This window comes from Melozone crissalis, unplaced genomic scaffold (assembly GCF_028551555.1).
Source record: "Melozone crissalis strain CALT ecotype California unplaced genomic scaffold, PUWL_Pcris_2 ptg000004l_1, whole genome shotgun sequence".
In the NCBI taxonomy this organism is placed as follows: domain Eukaryota; kingdom Metazoa; phylum Chordata; class Aves; order Passeriformes; family Passerellidae; genus Melozone; species Melozone crissalis.
The window spans coordinates 40,854,389-40,876,945 of record NW_026535782.1 but is presented as its reverse complement, the minus strand read 5'-3'; the positions used below and the strand labels follow the sequence as shown (position 1 = coordinate 40,876,945).

General features: G+C 44.4%; 1 protein-coding gene across 2 annotated transcripts; it reads left to right on the top strand.

Moving 5' to 3' along the window:
• The first annotated feature begins 29 nt into the window (after window positions 1-29).
• Window positions 30-22,070, top strand: ACO2 (aconitase 2). 2 transcript variants are annotated; one of them, XM_054271806.1, is made up of 18 exons: window positions 30-126; window positions 5,700-5,842; window positions 6,884-7,142; window positions 9,281-9,373; window positions 11,300-11,458; window positions 11,602-11,752; window positions 12,976-13,080; window positions 13,343-13,434; window positions 13,718-13,823; window positions 14,909-15,066; window positions 16,110-16,183; window positions 16,864-16,975; window positions 17,153-17,275; window positions 17,478-17,633; window positions 19,579-19,770; window positions 20,603-20,735; window positions 21,046-21,167; window positions 21,572-22,070. In XM_054271806.1, the coding sequence occupies exons 1-18, from the start codon at window positions 91-93 to the stop codon at window positions 21,707-21,709; spliced, it is 2,352 nt and encodes a 783-aa protein (XP_054127781.1). In that variant the 5' UTR covers window positions 30-90; the 3' UTR covers window positions 21,710-22,070. The 2 variants fall into 2 exon arrangements, with proteins under 2 accessions (XP_054127781.1, XP_054127790.1); XM_054271815.1 differs by lacking the exon at window positions 30-126 and adding an exon at window positions 400-415.
• Window positions 22,071-22,557: the final 487 nt, after the last annotated feature.

Here is a 22,557-nt window from a genome sequence, read left to right as displayed (position 1 = left end):
GCGCGACCACGCCCCTGCGCGCGCGCCGGAGATGTCAAAGGGGCCGCGTGACGCCATCGCGGCGCGACTCCATCTTTGTCAGTGAACAAAATGGCGCCGTACTGCGTGCTGGCGGCTCGGCTGAGGGTGAGCGGCGGCGGCGGGCGGGGCGGGCAGCGGGCGGGACGGGCGGCGGGAATTGCGGCAGGGACGGGATCGCTGCCCGCTGGGCGGCCGCGAGGGCGGCCGCTCGCCCGCAGCCTCGGGGTCGGGCCGTCCCCGCCTCCGCGTGTAGGTCAGCGTGTCCCCGCTGCGGCCCCACGCCCTGTTTCCATGGCGATGGTGAGGCGGCCGCGGCTTTGGCGGCGGCGGCGTGGCCGCTGCTCGGTCCCTAGGGCAGGACGTCTCCCGCCACCGGACCCGGCCGGCCGTCAAGGTGAGTGCAAGGTGAACGGGGCGGCGGGGGCGCGGCCTGGCGCCGCCGCCTCCCCCGTGTGCCCGGGCCCCGCTGCGGTGGGCTGGAACCGCTGTCAGAGCCCCGGGCCTAACGGGGCACAGAGCCCGAGGGCGCGGGCCCGAACGGTGAAATAAAAGGTCTTTCCCCGGGGTAGGCGTTTTTCTTTCCCTCGTCTTTTATTACTTCCCCTTACGGGCATGCGGCAGCACAAGGTGACTCCTTGTTGTGTGAGTGAGCTGTCGTTTGGCTGCTTTGCTTCCAAAATCCTCCTTTTAGTACAAACAGAGGCCTCTGGGTGACAAAGGTCCCAGTCTCTCTGTGTGGGGAACTAGGACGGCTGAAGAAGCAGGCGGGTCAGACACATAAATTACCTTTTTTCCCGGGGCCATGGTAAAGACTCTGGTAGTCTTGTCTGTCATGACCTCTAAAACTCACCTTCACCAGTAATATGATCTTGTCACAGAGATTGCCTTCCTTAAGACTTGGTTATGTTTAGTGTCTCCTCAGTAATAAAGTTTTCATATCTTTTAAGGCCTATAAGGCAAATACCAGGTGCAATTTTCTGTTTAGGGCTGCTAAGGGATAAGGAAGCCTTTGCTCCCTTGTGATAAAGGCAGGCAGTGTAAGTTCTCAGTTTGCCACTTGTGACCTTGGCCAATGTGTTCCCCTTGCTTAGGGAACTGAAGTAAGAATTTGGTTGGCTTTTAGTATTCTAAAAGTATTCTGTGAATCTTAATTCCAGTTTGGTAATTACTATCCTACTTCAGAGGTAGATGCTTTAGAAAAGTGTAGTAGCTTTTAAATTTAAATGAAAGTTACAGAATAGCACAATTTCAGTTAGGTTGGCATACTTGTTCTTACTTATTAAATAGTTTATAGTTTGTACTTTGAACAGAAATGACTACTAATAAAATGAAGGCAAACCTTTTATTAGGGTAATGAATTGGTTCTTGTTTTATGCTGTGACACTGCATGAGAACAAGCAATAATTTGCTAAAATGAATATTGTATGATGCAAAACAAAGGCTGTGCTGGCACAGTCGATATGGGGAATTTAGCATTCCAGGAGGTTGTTGTCTATTATCAGGCAAGGGATGCATATTTTTTTCCCCCCTGTGAAGGACTAAATCTGTGATGCTAATCACACATGCCTCTAGGTGATGTTTTTAGGAGCCAGGGGATTTTTGCCCCTGTGTAGCAGCCTAGAGATTAATGACTATGAGCATCATCTTGTTCATCACTGTGATAGTGCCAGCATTGAGCATGGCACACATTGCTGCTATTGGTTCTGTTTGCCTCCCATCCTGGAGCTGTTTTGGAGCTGGAGCTGCAGAGAAAGCTTGCCTCTGAGGGAAATAAATTGGAATTAACCTGATTTGGACTGACTGTCCTATTTAAAGTTCTAATAGCCTCAAAGGGTCAAGATCTCTTTTCTGCCTACCTGAAATAATGCCTTTAGTAGCATTCCATTTTTCAAGCCACATTGACTGAGAGGGAGGACTGTAAAGCTCCAAACTGCCTGAAATATCAGGTTTATTGAAGGCATTGTGGGTAAGTACCAAAATTATGCGTGGGCAGCTTTGTGCATCAGGGCTAAACTGATCTTCAGAACCATAATTGTGGTTGCTCTTTTGAGGTGGGTCTAGAAAATGAGCCTGCATTTACAATTTGATTATGCCACGCTGCCTTTTTTGTTTTTTTTTTTCTTTAGGCTGAATCATGGTGAATGTTGGAAACTTGGCCGGTTCTTAGATCAGGGAAAATGAGGAAAGATGGTATTTTGGGTTTCAGCTGGGATTTCTAGGACAGATTTCCCAGATAGAAGTGCACATAACAGTTGCTACTTTTTTGAACATGAGCTTTTGCTCACTGGGCTCATTCTGCCTTACCTGCTGCCAAAATGCAAGATATTTTCTGAATTCAGACTCCCCTTGCATCTGGAACATTCACTGTAGTGAGCTAAATGCATGATAGCTACCTTAAAATTTGTAAAGAGCAGTGTTAGCTTCCTTACAGAGATTTCAGAAATAATGACCCAATTATTAGATTTGCTTTCTTCTGTCTTTAAAGGAAGCTTTTCACCTCATGAAACACTAATAGGCTTAGGAGCCCTGTAATGATTATTGCCATTCCTTTTACTGGACACTGCAAACTGGAATAAGAGATTCAGTGCCAGGTGAGAGGAGGTCACTGGGCAGCTGTTTGGCCAGCCTGGAAATAAGCAGTTCCTGGATAAAAGGGAAAAGTTATAAATTTATAGATTGCCTATTTCCCTTGGCTCTTGGGCTCGAGGCACTTCTCACTGCTGACTAAAAAAACACCATGGAAGCCCCCACAAAGCACCAGTACATTCCTTCTCAGAGAAGAGTGAGAGGGAATCAAACTGGGAACTGTCAGGCTTGTGACTTTTCCTTCATCTTGCAGTTCTCCCACCTTGTTTCTGAGGATGCAGCAGGAGAAGAACAGTCAGGGACAAGAGACAGGTGTGATGAGTGATATGGTGTAGATTCTTTGTGAGGAGAGATCAGATTTTGAACCAGGCAGTTTATACTTGTTGCTTCATGGTGGTGGTGGAGCCTTAGACTTTCTGGGTGCCAACGTGAGCAGAACCATATTGAATCAAATGAATTCCCAGCAGAAATACAGGATTAGGTTTATATCCTGGTAAAATGAAGATGGCACTTTTTAAATAGGTGCCTTTTAAAATTCTTATGTAGAGAAAAATGCTTGTCTAGTCTGCTGAAGCTGATTGGTTTAGGCAGTTATTTTCCCTGGGTCATGTTGGCCATTACTGACCTTTACTTTTCCAGACTTCTCCAGGTCCAGACAGAATCCTTCACCTTAAACACTCTTCCTGCTTTTGATGGTCTGAAACTGTGGTCAGCAGGATTCAACTACTTTGTATTGCTGATCTTGATTACCAGCTGAACACTGACATAGTATTAGAAAAAATGTTACATTTCCTTGTGCCATTTCATGAAGTGAAAAGACCCATAGACATGTATGTTCAAACAGAAAAGATTTTACCTGAATTTTGTTTGAAAAGTTTTGTTGTACCTCTTTTTGGAGTGCCCTGCTTCAGATTTCTATTTTAATCAGCTTTGGTCCCAGGCAAGACTAAGATGCTATGAAGCCTGTGCTATTACTTTTATTTGCATATCTGTTCTTCTCTATGATGAATTAAGAAGAAATTATTGCATTAAACCACAATACATTTCCTGGCCTGGGAAAGAGATTGTTTTTCCATGAACAGTGATTAAATAGCTCAGTGGTTTTTTTTTCCAGCCACTCCAGCAGTTGGAGACTTTCACAAGACTGAATATCTTGTGAGGTAAAAAAAAAAAAAGGCTAAAACAAAGCAAACATAAAAGTTATGTGGCTACTAGGTAAGGAGCAGCTTTGCCTAGTTTGTATGTTAAACAATGAGAAGCCGGGTGGTGTTTGTATTGGTGTGGGTGGTTGTTCTAGGGTTTTGTTTTTTTTTTTTGCTGGTGGAAGAAGGAAAGGTCTAAGTCTGACACCTGTGATAAGTTCTGGAAGTTCTAGGATTAAAGTGCAGCACAGTGAAATTTGATGACTGGGCTTCCCATGCACTCATGGAGGAGCAGTGCCCTCTTTGTACCACCAGGCTCACTTCCCTCAGATACTCTTTCAGAATGGTGGTGAACAGCTGCTGTAAGTCTTTCCTGCTTCTACAAAAGCTCTCTCTATAATGGCTGAGGATAGCTTGGTAAAAATGCAAACTGCACCCTTCTTGCTAGTGTGCTGAGTAGTGTGATCTTGCCTAGCTTTCCCCAAATTTTTATTGCAAAAGATACTAAAAAATGTTATCAAAAGGACAATAAAACAAGAGGTTTTGATAAAAATTGGTGATGTCTCTGATTGTATGTCTCTGATTGTGATTATTTCAGGCAGTCTTTTCAATGCTGGTAACAAGAAAGTTGGAAAAAATATTCACAGGGAAACATTAAAATGCTTGAACAGGTTTAAAGAATTAACTAGGCTTTTTTTGACAGTGGTAAAAATAACCCCAGTGGTAGGTACAATGATTGTGTTCTGAACAAGGAATATTTACAATCACACATGCAAAAGGGGTGTTTAGTGTAACACTGCTACATTTATTAACCTGTACTTATCAAAACTTCATAACCCTGAAATAGCGGATGAATAGAAAAAGCGGGATTGAGATTACGGTATAATACTGGAGGAGGAAGAGTTCTGAACTCTTTTCTTCAGTCTGTTTCCAAACTTCTGATGCTGATGAGTGAGACTTTGAAACCATGTAAGAAATGTGTGTGCCAAATCCTTGGAAGTTTTTCTGGAGGCTGCTGTCTGACTCAGTTTTCAAAGCTGCGTGAGAGCTTTTAGCCCTGGGCACTGACCCGTCTCTTTCAGGTCAGGTGCTGTAAAGGTGCCTCACCATAGCCTGCCCTTCTCCTGTGTTCCAGGAAACTGTCTCACTCTGGAGGCTGCCAAGTAAATTTGGGTTTTTTTTTTCCCTGGCACTTTCTGCTGATGCATTCAGCTCACAGTATAGTTCACCTGTCATGCAGCTAACTCACCTGTAGGGTAAGTGCAAAGTTTTTCAGAGGCAAAAGGTGCCTTTGTGAGAGTGAGGAAAAAGCACCAGCCAGGCTGGTGGAGCTGGTGAGTTTTTTCCACATCTTGCTTCTGCTCTGTGTTACATTGTAGACCAGGCCTGTACACCAAAGTCTCCTTGTAGACATTTAATATGTTTTGTAGCAGTATGGAGGGATCCTGCCCAGGAAACTTAGTATGTGGTGCTGGAACAGGGGCGTGTCCAGTCAGACTGGCGCTGTATCTCCTGCTAATGTCAATTTCAATGTCAGCTCAATGCCAGGAAGCAAATACAAACCTAGAGATAGTTTGCTTTAGAAACAGCATTGGTTCTTCACCATGACCCTCATGTGTCAGGAGCATGGCAGACTGGTGCTTTCTTGAGAATTGGCTCATCATTGCCTGAAAGCACATTTTTCATTTGAAAGCCTAAGGCTTCTGGTGCAACAAAGAAAAAGGTGGAATAATTTAGTAAATGCTACCTGTTCTCTGGGTACTTAAGCATCTCTGGGTATTTGGACTGTTTAAGATAATATGGAGTATTGTATGATGAAATATATTTGGGTGCCTTTGTGTTCCTCAGTCTGTAAAATCCCAGTAACAAAAACTGAAAAACATTTTTAATTGCTATGTTACAGAAATTCACTCTGCAGGGCTCCAGTTTGAATACTCTCCTTTTTTTCAGCATGCCTTGAACAGTGGGGTACGACGCTACCATGTTGCTCCTGTCCTGTGCCAGCGGGCCAAGGTGGCCATGAGCCACTTTGAACCTAATGAATACATCAACTATGAAAAACTAGAGAAGAACATCAACATTGTCCGTAAGAGGTAAGAGTGGAGAAGGGAAGAAGGGAGGGGTCAGGGCATTGAATTGAGCTCTGCAGTGACAGGAGAGGAAGAAAAAATTGTTGTGGGGCCCTGGCACAAGGAATGTTTACCAGGAAAAGCAGCACCGAACTGTGGCAGCTGTAAATATAGTGAAGCATGAGTTGTAGTGTCTCCTTATAGTGGTGGGGCACTGTGGGAAGGGTTGAAGGATGTGATGAAGCACTGCAGCGTGCAGAGAAGCAGGCCAGGGCAGAGGAGGTGCTAGAAAGGGCTCCATCCTCTTTGTTTAATACCCTCGTTGAGGAGTCTTTACATTGGCCCTTTGCTTCTTTCTGGGGCAGCAGCGCGTGGGTCAGGGTTGTTACAGGCTAATGCTTCTTTGTGCTGTGTTCTGCTCTAGGTGTTAGGCATGGAACAAAGGGCTAGGAATTCATAGCCTATGTAAACATAGTGACCTTAATCTGCTGATAGAGGCTTGTGTGCCTGCTAATTTGTCATTCCTGCTCCACTTACTGTGGCAATGGTTTGTATGACTTGTCCTTCAGTCTTTGTGTCCTTTGTTAAATGTGGTAGTTCTCATTTCAAGTTGTTGTGTTGATTTAGTTACTTCTCAGAAGATCTTGCTACATACATAAATAGATTCCTCAACTGATACAGTTGCAGAATGAAAGGTCTGAGGTCACGAAGCTCCACTTAGTTGTATTTGCTGTGGGATCTGATATTTGTGAATTGAGTCTGACCTCTGTCTCACCTCTACATTTGCTGTCTTGAAGTGAGCAGGCAACGTTTCTTTTACAGTATAGGAAGATTAGAAAAGAAAGCATAAAATGACATCAATTTATATGTTTTTGAACTTTATGAACTGAACCCTTGTTTAACCATGTGCCAGTTGATATTTTAGTGCTGTAAGAAGAGCATGGAGGTTTCTCTGTGCTAATAGGTCTTAACAGTCTGAGCAATAGAGAGAAGCATTCTGTTACATACTTAAAATGGCAAATGTTGAAGTACACAAGATGCAGATACTAAAATTGTTCTCCCCAGGCTTGACCGCCCCCTGACCTTGTCTGAGAAGATTGTGTATGGACACCTGGATGACCCAGCAAAGCAGGAGATCGAGCGCGGCAAGACCTATCTGCGCTTACGGCCCGACCGCGTGGCCATGCAGGACGCCACAGCGCAGATGGCAATGCTCCAGTTCATCAGCAGCGGGCTGCCAAAGGTGGCTGTGCCTTCCACCATCCACTGTGATCACCTCATCGAGGCCCAGGCAGGCGGTGAAAAGGATCTTCAGAGAGCCAAGGTCACTATTGCAGAGGCGGAACTTCTGTCTGTTTGAAAATGTCCTTCCAGTTGAAGGATGAGCTTATTTTAAATTTTTTTCCCATAAGGACAGCCAGGAATCAGATATGGTAACAGAGTGCCTGTGGTGGTCAGCTCTGTAGGTCAGATGCAGACTAAATGGATTTTTGGGAGTTTTTCACCTCAGATTCATCCATTACATGGTTTAAAGGACCATGAATGTGGGAAGAGCTAGTCTTAAGTTTTTAGTGATGGAAGCCTAGATCATGTGTATTCTAGAGAAGATATTTCAGCTAAAGAAGAGAAAAAATAATTTCCTATGGAAAAAAAGGAAGTCAAATTACTCTGTGTTGCAGTATGAAAAACCTAATGCACATATGCCTGCATTGCACTGGTCCTCCACTGTGAGGGGGAGGCAAGTAGTTACTTTCCCAAACCATTTGCTACTGATTATCTGAAGAGCAATAACTGAATCACATGCAGCTTTCATGGCTCATGAATATAGTATAAAAGTGTGTAAAAGTATGGAGGAATTTGGGTTTTATGTGGGAATTTCAAAGTGTTGTTATGTGGGAAGTTCAAAGTGCTGATACAGTGCCATTTTAAAATTTTCTACTCAACTGTTTTACTGCTTATTCCTCCCCAAATGAGCTTCTTTAATCTGTAGACACATTTATCTCTGACCAACATACTACAATGCATCTGCCAAGGAAATCTTGTTACTCCAAGTGGGCTTAGCCAAAGTCCAGTGTCAGACCCAGGAGGAATTGCACCTGGAATGTTGATACCAGAATTTACCAACAGTAAACAGGAGTCAGCTGCATTTTAAGATTTTAGTTCATATCTATTCTCACACAGCACTTGTGGTGTTGAAGTATCTGCTTTTGGCTTTCTTCAGTGGGCCACAATAAAGCAACTTGCACCACTCAGGAGTTATTTGGGGAGTTCTTGCTCTGCTTGTCTCAGTCCTAAGTTGTGCAATTAACAGTTTGAGACTTAACTAAATCAGACAGTTTCTTTTCTCCTGTTCACCTCCTGTTTTCCCCTTTCCCCTATTCCTGCAGTTATTCTCCATAGTGCAATTATATTTGCTGCAGCCCTGAATTGAGCTGAGTCCCTTCTTTGCCATCCACTCTGAGCAAAGCAAGTAAAGGTCCTGCCTTCTTCTGACTGGCTTCTGCTGCTGCCAGCTGGCACACAATGAATGCTGGCAGGCCAGAGGGTGGTTTGGGTTTACTGGGGGAGGGATGCACAAACAGAGTGGAGTGACCCAACTCCCAGTGGAAAACAAGGCTTAAAGAGCTGCTGCGGCCTCTTGGGAAACTTCAGCAAATGTGTGCTGAGACAATTCTTCAATTATCTCGTTTCCCCTTTCCCTTTATTCTGAAGCCTAGCTGCATGAGAACAGTCCTTAAGAAATTCTCTCCTTCTAGTGCTTATCTTATCTACTCCAGCACTCTTCTGCCAAGAACTGTTAGGATATAATAGTGTCATACTTCCTTGGCAACCATGGTTTTTCTCACAAGCAATTTTCACGGTGTGACCTCCACCAACAATGGTGACAGTGCAGCAAGAAAGACAGCATTGTGTGAGTCTTAAAGAGGGGACTTGCTAGAATGACAAATGACACTCACCAACTCCCCTGGCAGTGAACACTTCCAGTTCCATTTCTTAATCTGTAAAATTAAAGCCAGAATATTTATCTAAGGGATTTGAAATGTCTCCAAAGCATCTGTATAGGAAAAAGAACACCCAGTAGAGAAGGAAGGAGGGGCTAGAATGAGTGAGGGAAACAGGTTAAAACAACCCCCTGAGGATAGGGAAAGTGAGCACAGCATTTTTAAATGTCTTATTGGCAAGGTTTTCCTTAAATTATGCTGTTTAAAATTAGAAACTAAAAAACTTCTGGTAGAGCTACAAGTGGGATGCAATTAAATGGTCTGTTACAGCTGTCTGTCAAACAGTCTTAATCTTAACCTGTTGGCTTTAAAAATTATGTGCAACTCCTTCCAGCTGCTCCAAAACTGGGAAGCAAACTACAGGCAGGCATGTGAAAGAAAGGAATGTGTTTGAACAAACTTTTGCTGTATGGAAGAACAAAATGTGGTACTAATGCTCTGTGCTTCCCGATGTGAATAGGACATAAACCAGGAGGTGTACAACTTTCTGTCAACGGCTGGTGCCAAGTATGGAGTGGGATTCTGGAAACCAGGGTCAGGAATCATTCACCAGGTAAAGTGTGTGTGTGTTTGCAGTCTTTGAACATAAGTGGGTCTTTCATCTTAGGGTGGAGAGAGAGCTCAAGTGCAAATCTTTGGAGAATTACACTGGTTTAGGGAAACAACTTGCTTTGCTTGAGGCAGGCGAGGTTTCTGACTTGCTCTCTCAGTTATCTTGACCACAGTGTTTTTTTTAAAGGTTATTTTGGTCAAACTGTAACCTGATGTATCATTAGGTAGTGCCAACAGCATGCCATGTGAATTACAGAAGCTTGAAATACCTTAACTGCTTGTGGGCTGTCTCCTCCTAGTACAATTGAGACTGTAAGGTGAGGCCATGAACCCTGGCTACATAGGGTTAATGTGAATTGCATTTGGTGGTAAGGAAAGCAGCCTTGGGAACATACTTTTTTAGGATTATTATGTATGCATTTAGTTCTATAAAACCCAGAAGAGTATATGAGGACACAACAGAGCAGTGTACTTCAAGTACTCAGGAGTGGCAACACATAAGGAGTTGCTAGGTGAATTTGAATAAAATGCAAAACAGTTTCCAAGTCTGAGATTCTCTTGTTATTACACTTGGATCTAAAAAAGAATATGACAGGCCCAAAATAATTTACCACTTGATGAGGCTTTTTGTTTTCTTAAAGCAAACACCTCTGTCAGGATGTCCCTAACTTGCTTGCGGTTGGTTTGCTTTGAGGGTCCAGTAGTCATTTTTCATTGTTCCTCTGAGTCTCAGGCAGCAAAAGTTGAAGAGCAGCATGAAGCAAAAGGAGAGGAGAGGAGAATGGATGACTGGTAAGCCTCCTGTCAGCAGGGAACTTGTGACCAGGTGCAGTCAAGAGCTCTCTGCTATGTTTTCCTAGCTACAAAATGAGTTACTAAGGTTACCTTCACTTAATGTGACGCAATGGATGAACTCTTCAAAAGGTTATGGGAACACCTCGGGTCATTTGTGTTCCAAAGCCACTCGTAACATCTGTCATGTGGCAACATAGCTCTGTGCTGAGGTTACCAGTATTCTTGTGGCTGACTTTCTCTGGCTAGAGGCAACTGATCCTGTTGTATAGCTTCAGGTACAACTGTGCCAAAGTGAGGCCTTGAGAGTGACTCTTGTCACACAAATATGTTGATGTGGCTACAAGAATGTAAAGCTGAAAGTTCTGAAAGCAAAGCCTTGGTCTTTTTGGTAAAGGACTGCCTTAGTTCTGTTCAAGCTGTTCTGTGATGCATGTGCTGTGAGTTCTGTGCTTCCCAGAAAGACTGTTCCTAGTGTTGGTGTGGCACATATGCAGTGAGAAGTTCATCAGCTTGAGTTCTCTACAGTGTTGCTACCACAGAAATCTCATTTTTTCATTGAGAATGGTTTTGTGGTTTTGTTAATAGTTGAAAAGTCTTTCATGGAACTGGTAGCATCAGTAAGGGAAGGGCAGTGTCTTGGTGAGAAGTTCCTCTATGTAATTGAGTTTTTGCTGGCAGCATGGATTGGAGGAGCCTGTTGGTATTCTACTGCTATGGAGCACAAAGGCTATGGAAGGATAAGTGCATTGGATAAGTGAACTGACTTGCTCAGCTGTTAACAAGGGTATGGAGATTATGGAACAGACTCTTGAGGCTTAACAAAGGTGGCACCTTAGCAAAAGCCTAAACTGGAAGGAAAAAGAGGAGATTGTTTTCTAATTTTTCTATTATCCTGCGATGAGCAAGGATCCTGGGGCTGAGACTTGGTACCTTGTTTTGTCATTATGTCTTCCACAAGGAGTTTGAAACAAAAGAGATCAAAATTTCCAATCCAGCCCAAATTCAGTTATTTTCTTGCTATTGAAATCTGCAAATACAAACTGATCTAAACTCTTGTTTTTGTTTTCTTTCTGCTGTCTTCCCCCTTCTTTCCCACAAAACAAGCAAGCAAACAATCAATTTTTATTTTCAGATCATTCTGGAGAACTACTCCTACCCCGGGGTTCTGTTGATCGGCACAGACTCGCACACCCCCAACGGAGGTGGCCTGGGCGGAATCTGCATTGGTGTGGGTGGAGCTGATGCTGTGGATGTCATGGCAGGAATCCCTTGGGAGCTCAAATGCCCAAAGGTAGGGACAGAAGGAATATGAAGCTTTGATGCCAAGGGTGAGATGCATGATGTGTAAGGAGCATTGATTTTCAAGCACTGACTGTTACCTTTCTGACAGGAAGTGATGCCAGTATTTTTTTTTCCCTCATTGGTGTTGCTCAGGTTATTGGTGTAAAGCTGACTGGCAAGCTCTCAGGCTGGACTTCTCCTAAAGATGTGATCCTGAAAGTGGCTGGCATCCTCACTGTCAAGGGTGGAACGGGCGCCATCATTGAATACCATGGGCCGGGTGTGGATTCAATCTCCTGCACAGGTAAGTCAACACAGATGTCTTATCTGAGCGGATTGTTGGTGGAGCTGGGTGTTGAGTTATCTGTGGAGGCTGGGAAGGGAACCAAACAAGAAGTACCAAATGTTTTCCCTTAGCCTGGCCCAGCAGTTTGTACATGGCAAACTGGAAGAGTGGTGTAACAAGATAGCACTCCCTCTCAGTGATCTCTCTCCAGTAAATCTTCTTGTGATTTTGAGAACATGGAAAGGTTAATTGTGAAGAATCCTGTAAGGTGGTGTGTGAGGATAAGAATAAGGGTGGATGTATTCCAGTGTAAACTTAGAGGGTGGAGATGTCAGCAATAAAGGAATGACGTATTAATTTCAGCCTAAAATAGGCTGTGAATAGAAAAAAGAACCAGGTTAATGGGAATATATGTGTGACAGATGCTAAACAAAGAGCAGAGGTTCTGAGACCAGAAGGCAGTTTGTATCACACACACAATAAAATTAGCTAGTTTATACTAGCTAATTGTCGATCTTGGGTGCTGAATTTGAACTGGCAAAAATTGTAGTTCTCTGTAATATGCTAGTTAGGACTAACTTACAAGAAATGCCTTCCTTTAGCTTGATGTGCAGCCTTCAAGCTGGATTTCCATCAATTTGCATGACTTGGCTACAACTTAGAATACTTGGTTTACAAACTGAGAGCAATTTTGGATTTTTCTTCTATGAAATCAGAGGAATTTTATATCTGCTTCTAGCTTGTTAAATGTAAAACAGGAGCTTCTACAGCTTCATTGCTGTGTCCTTGAAAGGGATGTGCTATGTTCTGTCACTGAAAGCATTTTATTCAGCCCATTAAATCTCTCACACATGTCTGGCTCCTCCAGTGAAAACAAATGAGATGGTAGGGAGGGACAGGACACTCATTGAAGGTAGCAGAGACTGCTCACTGCTGTAAATTATTTGATGCTCGGTACAAACAGGAGTTCCTTGTTATATCAGTATCTGCATGTATCAGTGTAACTTTTGGCTCATTCCTTCCACAAGAGTCTTGTCACAGGTACTGTATTGATCAGAAGCATAGGGGGCTGACCCAGCCATTATGTTGTCAGTGTCCTTTCAGCTCTGGCTTTAGGTTTCTGTGGCTGATGCCCTGATTTCTCCTAGCTTTGCTGTCTTTTGCATATACTGACTTTTGGAGAATTGAGTGGCCTTGGACTTTCTCATTTGACCCCATGGTCTCTTCTCCCACTTCTCTAGGAATGGCAACAATCTGCAATATGGGGGCTGAAATTGGAGCTACCACGTCGGTCTTCCCTTACAATGAACGCATGAAGAAATACTTGGGCAAGACTGGGAGAGCTGGTAAGAGGATTTGGGGGTTGAACTGGGTAAAAGTATGGGTTTTATGTGAAGGTGTATTCTGGGAGCAGTATTCTCCTACGGTGTTGTCTAATGAGATTTTTGACCTTGTGTGGTCCTGTAGTTCATCTGCTACAAGCAGGGAGTCTGTAGATGAAGTGGCTGGGGAATTACACAGTTGACCTCCCTGTGTTTAGTTTTCTAGACTTCTTTTTCTCCCTCATATTTGCTGCACTTTTCAGATCTTCCTTCTTTCTTATTCCAGATATAGCTGCACTAGCAGATGAATTCAAGCAACACTTGGTACCAGATTCTGGTTGTCACTATGACCAGGTGATAGAAATCAACCTCAGTGAGGTAAGGCTTCATTTCTTCTTGCCATTTTGAATGCTGTGATGTGACTCTGCTTTGTGTGACTGAAGACCAGGCTGGGAGTTTGATGCAACACCCCTGGTGCTGTGCTAGAATGTGTGAAATACATTCAGGTCTGCTTCACCTACAGCTTGTGCTCCAGTTTTCATGTAGGAGAATCTTAGTTAAACAACTACCAGATAGAGCTGTGAAAGGAATTGATTTGCTGCTGTGTTTTGGGGTTATTCTTTGCTGCTGTGATTTCTGACTTTGTCACTGTTTCTTAAAGCTGAAACCGCATATCAATGGACCTTTCACACCAGACCTGGCGCACCCTGTGTCAGATATTGGTGCTGTGGCAGAAAAGGAGGGCTGGCCTGTTGATATCAGAGTTGGTGGGTAGCATTTGCTCTTTCCTCTGCCTTTGTACTTGTGGCATAAACATTGTTGTCTTGGGATAAGCTGTTGGTCATATAGCTTGGGATCCGTTTTTTTCACTGCTTCTGTTTGTCCTTTGACTTTGGTGCAGTGTCACCTGTTCATGGCCATATATATTTTCGGGGAAAAGTAGTGACCACATGGGCCAAGTGTGTAGGATGAGATCCAGGACAGTAGGAGGGATTTTCATCTCAAGAGGTACACCAGGTTTCTTCCATTTTTAAAACGCTTGAATGTTTGGATTGACAGGAATGTTACCCATTGAAGATCGTTTTTATTAAAAGTCTGTGGTATGGATTTACCTGTTGCAGAGAGTTGTCTGGAGCATGATTGTCAGCACTCCCAGCAGTTGGCTGTTGAACTCTTGGGACCTAGTAAAGTTAGTGCTTGCTGTCCTAAAAAGCAGGCTTGTAAATTGATGTACTTGCTTTTGGGATGGTAGTTTGTGGGCTGACTTCTCAACTGTTACTCATGGAGCAGAGGAAGGAATGAAAAGACTGGAAATACATTGTAAAGCCATGTCCCCGGTGGGAAGTGTTACAAATAGGATACAATTACAGTAGCTGTAACTGAGAGAGAATTTTTATTTTGCTGCTTAGCACCAGAATGCTGTCAGGATGGTACAGCATGTCCTTGTGTGGTCTTCATACTATACTGAAGATGTTTTCTTTTTCCTCCATTTCTTGCCATCTTGATTTAAAGCTTTTTCTGTCTTTGTGGAACAATACCTCTCTTTGGTTATTTGCTTAACCAAAGTGCAAGTAGGTGACACTGAGGTCTTGTAAAACAGTAACCTAGTCAGATTAGACTAGTGACTGAGTAGTGTGTTCTGACTGTTCAACCTCCAGAGCTGGACAAGGCACTGCTTATGACCATACTGTATCACTGGGAGGCTTGGCAGTGTTGGTACCTGGAACCCTTTCAGTTTCCTTATCAACAATAAAGGTGGTTATCCCTTGTTTGTTCTGGGAGACAGATCAGGGAGAATCTTCCAAGTACCAGGGCTGCAGTAACCACCCCCTGTTTCTGTCAAACACCACAGGCTTGATTGGCAGCTGCACCAACTCCAGCTATGAGGACATGGGACGCTCTGCAGCGGTGGCAAAACAGGCCCTTGCACATGGATTGAAGTGCAAATCCAAGTTCACCATCACACCAGGCTCAGAGCAGATCCGTGCCACCATTGAAAGGGATGGTTATGTGAGTATGGCTGCTCTTTGCACTTCTAAACAGAAAGGGTTAAATTCTTCAGGACAGTACTCAGGGGGCCAAGTTAACTAATGCAAACCTCCTGAACTTTGTCTTCACTTGTTGCTGGAGGTGCAATTACTGATGTTGCTGGTCTTGTGCTACTGTGCCTGTGGGTCCTGCCATCATCTTGACAGTGTTTTGACCTGATATCTTTACTACCTGGGCATGTAAAAACAGGATTAGAACTGAACAAGGCTGAGGCAGTTGTCAGGAACTGGGGCCCTGAGGAGAGAAAAGCATAGCAAGGGATACCTCATGCTCCTGGGATAGATGGCCATGGCTGACAAAAGGCTGCAATCTACTTTTATCCCAACATATAAAGAGAGCAAGGTCTTTTGTTGGAAGGTGGTTCTCAATTTAGACCAAATTTATGGCAAAATTTATACTGGCTTTAAAAGGAATGTGTCTGTTGAGGAACTGTTACCTACTTTCTGTGCAAAAATGTTGTTTTAATTAGCTTTACTATTTAGTAAATTTTACATGCTGTCATAGTGTGAGGACCAAGTCTTTACATATGGATATGTCCAGCCAATGTTTAATGGCTCTTCTAACCAAGTCCTACCTTTCAAGTCATACCTTTCCTTACCAGCTGCCCCCTTCATTGAGTTGTTTGCTGAGTAGACTGAGCAGGCACACATACTTGCCTGCATTGTTGCCAGTTCTGTCCTTACATGGACAGGAAGTCTATAGAATATTAATCAGACCAGACCCTGCACTTCAGTCAGATGTCTGTAAGTAGATTGATTGCTCGAGTTGAAGCAGATGGAGAATGGGAACATCATGGCAAGTCATCCTGTGCTCTGCCCCAGTCTTAACTTACAGTCTTACTGCGGTCAAACCCCATGTGTTTATAAAAGTGGCTCAAAACTGAAACAAGGAAGGGAATTTTCTTGGGCTCAGTGCTTCCTGTTAGTGTCTTCTTCCCCCAAAAGAGCAACCCCAGAAACTCATTCCAGGCATTCTATGGTAACAAAGTTGTTTTCTGCCCCCAGGCAAAAATCCTGCGAGAAGTTGGAGGGCTGGTTCTTGCTAATGCTTGTGGGCCATGCATCGGCCAGTGGGACAGGTAAAATGGCAGATGGACCTCACTCCAGCTCTGTGTCTTTTAGCTTCCAGAATGCTCTGTGAAGCCTGATTTGATTGTAAATACAACACACTGGTAATTAAATGTTTAAAAACCAGCTAGCCATAGCTGTCTGGTATGTACTGGAGGAGGCAAAGAGGACTACAGATTTATATTAAGCCTTTAGGTGAATAAAGCTGCAGAGTGGACACACATTCTGGAGGCTTTTTCTAGAAGGCAAAGAATGGGGAGAAATATTTGTTGTCTATGAGAGGGTGGACTGAAGTTTATATGGGCCTTTTAAAATAGGAGAAGTGAATTGGTCCAGCTTCAGTCATTGGAGTGGCAGGGAGAATAATTCCCAATAGAAGGGATGGGAGGCACATTTTTATGTTGCTTTATCATGGCTGACCATGGGATATCCAAAGACAATGTGCTTAGTTGATTATTGTTCAACAGTGAACAACACGGGCTGTGAAAACTACTGCAAGAATCAGTGTTTGACTTGGGTTTGCATTCATTCATTTTGGGTCTGTGCTTAAGGGGGGAATACATGTATAGGCACCAGCTCCTGTTTCTAAGATAGTGATTGCTGCCTAAACCAAGCTGGGGGATTCTAGCAGTGAGACATCTAGAAGCAATATTCCATTTGGATCTGATGAGAATGTTTGCTTCTTTTACAGGAAGGACATCAAGAAAGGAGAGAAAAATACAATAGTTACATCCTACAACCGGAATTTCACAGGTCGCAATGATGCCAATCCAGAGACTCACGCATTTGTGACTTCTCCAGAGGTAAGAAACAGCCAGAGGGGCGGCTGTGGAATAGTTCAGGGCACCTGCAGAAGAGGCCCAGTGTGCCTTGTTTAGTAGCTTTTGGCTGGTGGCTTTGAGACTTAGATGTAGGACTTCCAGGTGAAGTGATGGGAGGTAGAATATGCCTTTAAATTTGCCTTTTTTTTTTTCTTTCAGATTGTCACAGCCCTGTCCATTGCTGGCACTCTAAAATTTAACCCTGAGACAGATTACCTGACAGGAGCAGATGGGAAGAAGTTTAAACTAGAGGCACCTGATGCAGATGAGCTGCCCAAACTGGTAACTACTCTGTCTGGGGGCAGAGGGAGGGAAGACCTGACACTAGCAGTGTTTTATTTATACTGAGGGAACTTACAGGCAGTGACCTTTTTCTTGACACATGATGGTAGAGCCAGAATGGGTGCAGTTGGCTGTATTGGCTTGTTCTTCACATGCTGTGTGGGATGGCTGAGGCTGATGATTTTCCTTTCTCCTTTGGAAGGAGTTTGACCCAGGCCAGGACACCTACCAGTACCCTCCCAAGGATGGCAGTGGGCAGCGTGTGGATGTGAGCCCCACCAGCCAGCGGCTCCAGCTCCTTGAGCCCTTTGATAAGTGGGATGGCAAGGATCTAGAAGACATGCTGATCCTCATCAAGGTCAGGAACAAAGTGGGGGAGCATCAGCTATGACAGGTCTGCTTGAGCAGGGGTTTGCACAGCAACTGCTAGAAGCTTTGGATGTGCCTTTGAGATTCCTGATTCCCTCCCCTACAACCATGTTGTTACAGAAAGGGAAGCAAGGGCTCTTCCTTTCTTCCAGGTGTTTCTTTCTGATACTTCTTTCTGTTATAACTGACTCTTCTCCTTTGGGCTAGTGGTTTTGCTAATACCATGCAAAAGCATGCTTGTTATAGCATGTAATATGATCCTGTCCAAACCATGCAGTCTGCAGAATTTGTCCCAGTTACAACCTACAACAAAAAGGTGGATGGGTTCTTTAATTAGCATCTCTAATACTGACTGTTCTAAGATGTATTTTGTCTGAAATGAGGTCATTGGGAACTTCTCATCCATCAGTATGCATGTTCTCTTCCCACTTTATAGAAAGAGAAATTACTTCACACTTGTTAAACATTGCAATTTGGTGTTTCAATGGAGACATGGGTTTCTCCTCACTGCCTGAGGTGAGTTTACAGATGGAAACTTCAGTTGATATGGTGAGAGGTTCTGAAATGCAATCCCTTATGAAGTGACCTTTGGGAACATTCCTGATTCTCAGTGACAGAGCTGGATGTACTCCCAAGGGCCATACTGCTGTGCAAAAGTTTTTGACACAGGCAATTCCTTTATAAGCACTTTAGAACTTACCAGTTGGAAGGCCATTATCTCTGGTTGGGAATTCTGTTCTTATAAGCTGAGAAGGCTTATGTGCAGTTTGGAAACTTAGAGGGTAACACTTGGCATCTTGTTGAAGCTCCCCAGCAGGGAGGATGGGCTGTAGCAGGAAGGGCTTAATTGCTTTTTGTACCTGAACAACCTACTGCTGAGGGAAGTGAGAACACAGCAGGAGATGTCATGGCTAAGCTAATTTTTGCTTTTTGCAATTTACCCTTTGGAAAAGGGATGTTCTTACCCAATGCATGCAGAATGACCACTGTGTTCTGCTTTAGAGTGCCTTGTTTCTGTAACTGATGTGCTTTTCTGGGGTTTATGCCTTTAAAAAGAGATATGATGATCACATCATATCTCTTTTGAAAGGGACCACAGTGGGTCATCTGGTCCAACCTCCCTGCTCAAGCAGGGTCATCCCAGAGCATATGGCACAGGGTTGTGTCCAGATGGTTCTTGAATATCTCCAGTAAGGGAGACTCCACAGCCTTTCTTAGCAATCTGTTCCAATGTGGTCACTGCACAGTAAAGAAGTTGTTCCTCATGTTCAGGTGGAACTTCCTGTGCCTCAGTTTCTGCTCCATTGCCTCTTGTCCTATTGCTTGGCACCACTGAGCAGTCTCCACACTCTTGACTCCCTCCCTTCAGATACTTACAGATATTGTAAATGAAAGGTCCCCTCTCATTTGTCTCTGAACAGGAGATGGTTCAGTCCCTTGATCACCTTTGTCACCCTCCCCTGGACCTGCTCTAGGGGCTCCATGTCTCTCTTGTACTGGGGAGCCCAGAACTGGACACAGCACTCCAGAGGGCTAACTAGAGGGACGCGATCACTTGCCTTGACCTGCTGGCAATGCTCTTCCTAATTCACCCCAGAATGCCATTGGCTTTCTTGGCCACATGGGCACACTGCTGGCTCATGGACTGCCTGTTGTCCACCAGGACCCCCAGATCTTTCTCTGCAGAGCTGCTTCCCAGCAGGTCGTGCATGGAATTACTCTTTCTCAGGTGCAGGACCCTGAACCGGCCCTTGCTGAACTTCAGACAGTTCTCTGCCCACCTCTCTAACCTGTTGAGGTCTTTCTGAAGGGCTGCAGAGCCCTCTGGAGTATCGACCACTCCTCCCAGTTAATGCTTCACAGTTACAAGAGTTGAGGAAGGGTCAAGTACATTAGTCCTTCCTGAGACATTCTTCTCTTCTGCTATGCTTTAGGTCAAAGGGAAATGCACCACTGATCACATTTCTGCGGCCGGACCGTGGCTCAAATTCCGTGGCCATCTGGACAACATCTCCAACAACCTGCTCATTGGCGCCATCAACATCGAGAACGGCAAAGCCAACTCTGTGCGCAACGCCTTAACCCAGGAGTTTGGCCCAGTCCCAGACACAGCCCGCTACTACAAGGTGAGAGCTTCCCCTGACACGTCTATTTTAAGAGGATGTTTACACTTTGGGCAGTCTGTGCCAAATAGAAGGATCTCACCCTCCTGCTCTCAAGTAACAGCAGCTGTGAATTCATTCAGCATTGAGGCATTTTCTTGGTACTTTTCTCTTATGATTGCGGTTCTTGTAGGAGATTCTGTCCCTACCTGCTATGGGCAAGAGGGAGGAAGATCTCATGACTCAGAGGGGACCAGGGATCATATACCAAAGAGGAAGAACGCCTTTAGGCTTTGCGCACCTTACAAGGCATGGGTGTCATAGACTAACTAAATCTTGCCTTCTGGAATGCTTCACCTCTGACCAGTCTAATGTTTAAATAAATTATAGTCTTATCCCATTTATTCTTTAACACTAGGCTTCAAATCTCAAGAAATGTCCTTTTACCCTCTGGACAACTTGGCAGTTGTTTCGATTGGCTCTTTCAGTAGAGAGAAGTTAAAAATTTCCATGTCCCTTCCAGAAGTAGAGCAGAGGTCATGGCTTGTGCCAACACTGGTCTGGCATAGCATGATGGAAGGAGAGGTGGCAGGAAAAGGAAGGAAAGTATTTGCTCTGGATCCCAAGAGCAATCCTCCTCAGCCCTTGTCAGCAAGGATGGCAGTGCATAACTACTGTGAAGCACTAAACTCCTTTATTTCTCTCCTTTCTCAGAACCCAAGGGAGTCTTCTGGGAGAAGGTGTCATAGCATAGCAATGTCAGTGAAGTGCTGAAATTAGATGTGTGGGTGGGTATTTATTGCTAATTCCTCACTTGAGTGGCTGCACAAATGTAAATCTGTGTCTTTTGTCACAGAAAATGGGTATCAAATGGGCAGTTGTTGGGGATGAAAACTATGGTGAGGGATCAAGCCGGGAGCATGCAGCATTGGAGCCACGTCACTTGGGAGGAAGGGTCATCATCACCAAGAGCTTTGCCAGGATCCACGGTGAGTCAGGCTTCCCCTATGGTGTTTGTAAACAGGATGTGTTCAGTTTGAGTGGAAGTGGTGTTTATACCTTGCCCAGGGCTCAACACTTCCAGGCATGAACCCTCCCTGCTGACAGATGGCAAGGTCCCTCCTGTCAGGACTCCTGTTACATACCTGGTTGGATATGCCACAAACAAGGGATATGCTGATTTTGCTACAAAGATAGTAATCTAATCGTTGTTGGAATAGTAGTGTGAGCAGGCAGAAGGTAATCATGCTTCCCTGGAATGGGATGTTACAAGTGTGGTTGGTGGTTTGTTCTCCGCAGAAACTAATCTGAAGAAGCAAGGTCTACTGCCTCTCACTTTTGCTGATCCAGCAGACTATAACAAGATTCATCCTGTGGATAAGCTGAGCATTGTGGGGTTGAAAGACTTTGCACCTGGAAAGGTAACTGTCTGGGTGTCTTGTCATGCACTTGGGGGCAGGGACATGCCACTGATGGGGATCAGTGGTGAGCTGTGTGCTCGTGAGGCAGCACTGGCACTGATGAGCAGTGCAGCCTGCCAGCCTGGTGAGACACAGTGGCTGGGACATACAGGGCGGGTCAGAATCAGTGGTGTTCTGAACAGTGAAGAGAAACCTTTGTACAGTACTCTGAATTCCTGGACCTGTTGACTTAAGCACAAGTGTTCCCTAGAAGGAACTGCAACCTTTTATTTTAAGATCCACCCTGAGGCTGGAATTTTCCCTTTTCAGCCCTTTAAAACCATGTAGAAATTTTCCTGCGAGAAGCTTCAGATAACCTTCTCCCTTGAAAGAGAAGGGAAAATAAAACTGTCTTCTTCCTTTAGCCTCTGAAATGCATCATCAAGCATCCCAATGGGAGCCAAGAAACAATCATGCTGAACCACACCTTCAATGAGTCGCAGATCGAGTGGTTTCAGGCTGGCAGTGCCCTGAACAGAATGAAGGAGCTGCAGCAGAAATGAAGCTAAGTGCGCACAATGCCCCAGTGCACTGGACTCGATTCAGCTTTGGCATTTTCATGAAAGTGCAATTCCATGCCTACTGTTGGAATAAATGTCTGATCAAATGTAACCATAGCTTCCTTTTTGTTATGGTACTTCCTCTTCACTGACACTATGAAAAGGGAGTGCAGCTAGGCTTACTTTTGTCTTTTAAATTCCCCGGCTTCCTTTTTCTATTTTGGCTCAATTTCAGTTCTCACACAGTTATTTATATTTGGAAATAACCAGCAAAGGTGGGTTTGTCTGCTCAGTTGGTTGTTTTCTGCCCATTCACTTTACTGATGGCTAAAGACTTAAAATGAAAATAAAGAATGTGACCATCTCTTCTGTCATGTGTTATTGTATTCATCATCCTAATCCCCCTCATTGTTTTTGGGAGGGTGGGAAAGAACTTCTAAATCACTGCTATATGGAGAAAAAACCCAAACTGAACAGTAAGTCAGTGTAGTAAAAAAAAGAGCCCTCACAGCTGTCTTGGACTATTCAGCTCTTGACATTAACCTACTGCAGGCTACCCTTGTGATTATGACCACCCTCCCCCCTACATTCCTGTCTAGGGCAACACTGCCACCATTGCAGCAATGACAAACTTGCAAAGAACACCTGCTGTATCTGATTTCCCAGCACTGCACACTTAATGTCCTAAAGCACAACTTACAGCAGGAGATGGATGTTGAGGAGTCTCCCATGAGAACAGCACACAAAACCACATCACTACCACTTCACTTACTTCTAGGGCCCCTGACCCTGTCCAAAAGGAGCTGAGCAAAACCACTACCTGGAGTAGCTGGACTTCTTCCCCTTGCCCT

What these genes read in the sequence shown, in the direction of transcription:
- ACO2 (XM_054271806.1), top strand. Translation starts at nt 91, where the DNA reads ATGGCGCCGTACTGCGTGCTGGCGGCTCGGCTGAGG. An exon ending in TGCTGGCGGCTCGGCTGAGG is followed by an intron (nt 127 to 5,699) that starts GTGAGCGGCGGC and finishes CCTTTTTTTCAG; the next exon opens with CATGCCTTGAACAGTGGGGT. An exon ending in CATTTGTGACTTCTCCAGAG is followed by an intron (nt 16,976 to 17,152) that starts GTAAGAAACAGC and finishes TTTTTCTTTCAG; the next exon opens with ATTGTCACAGCCCTGTCCAT.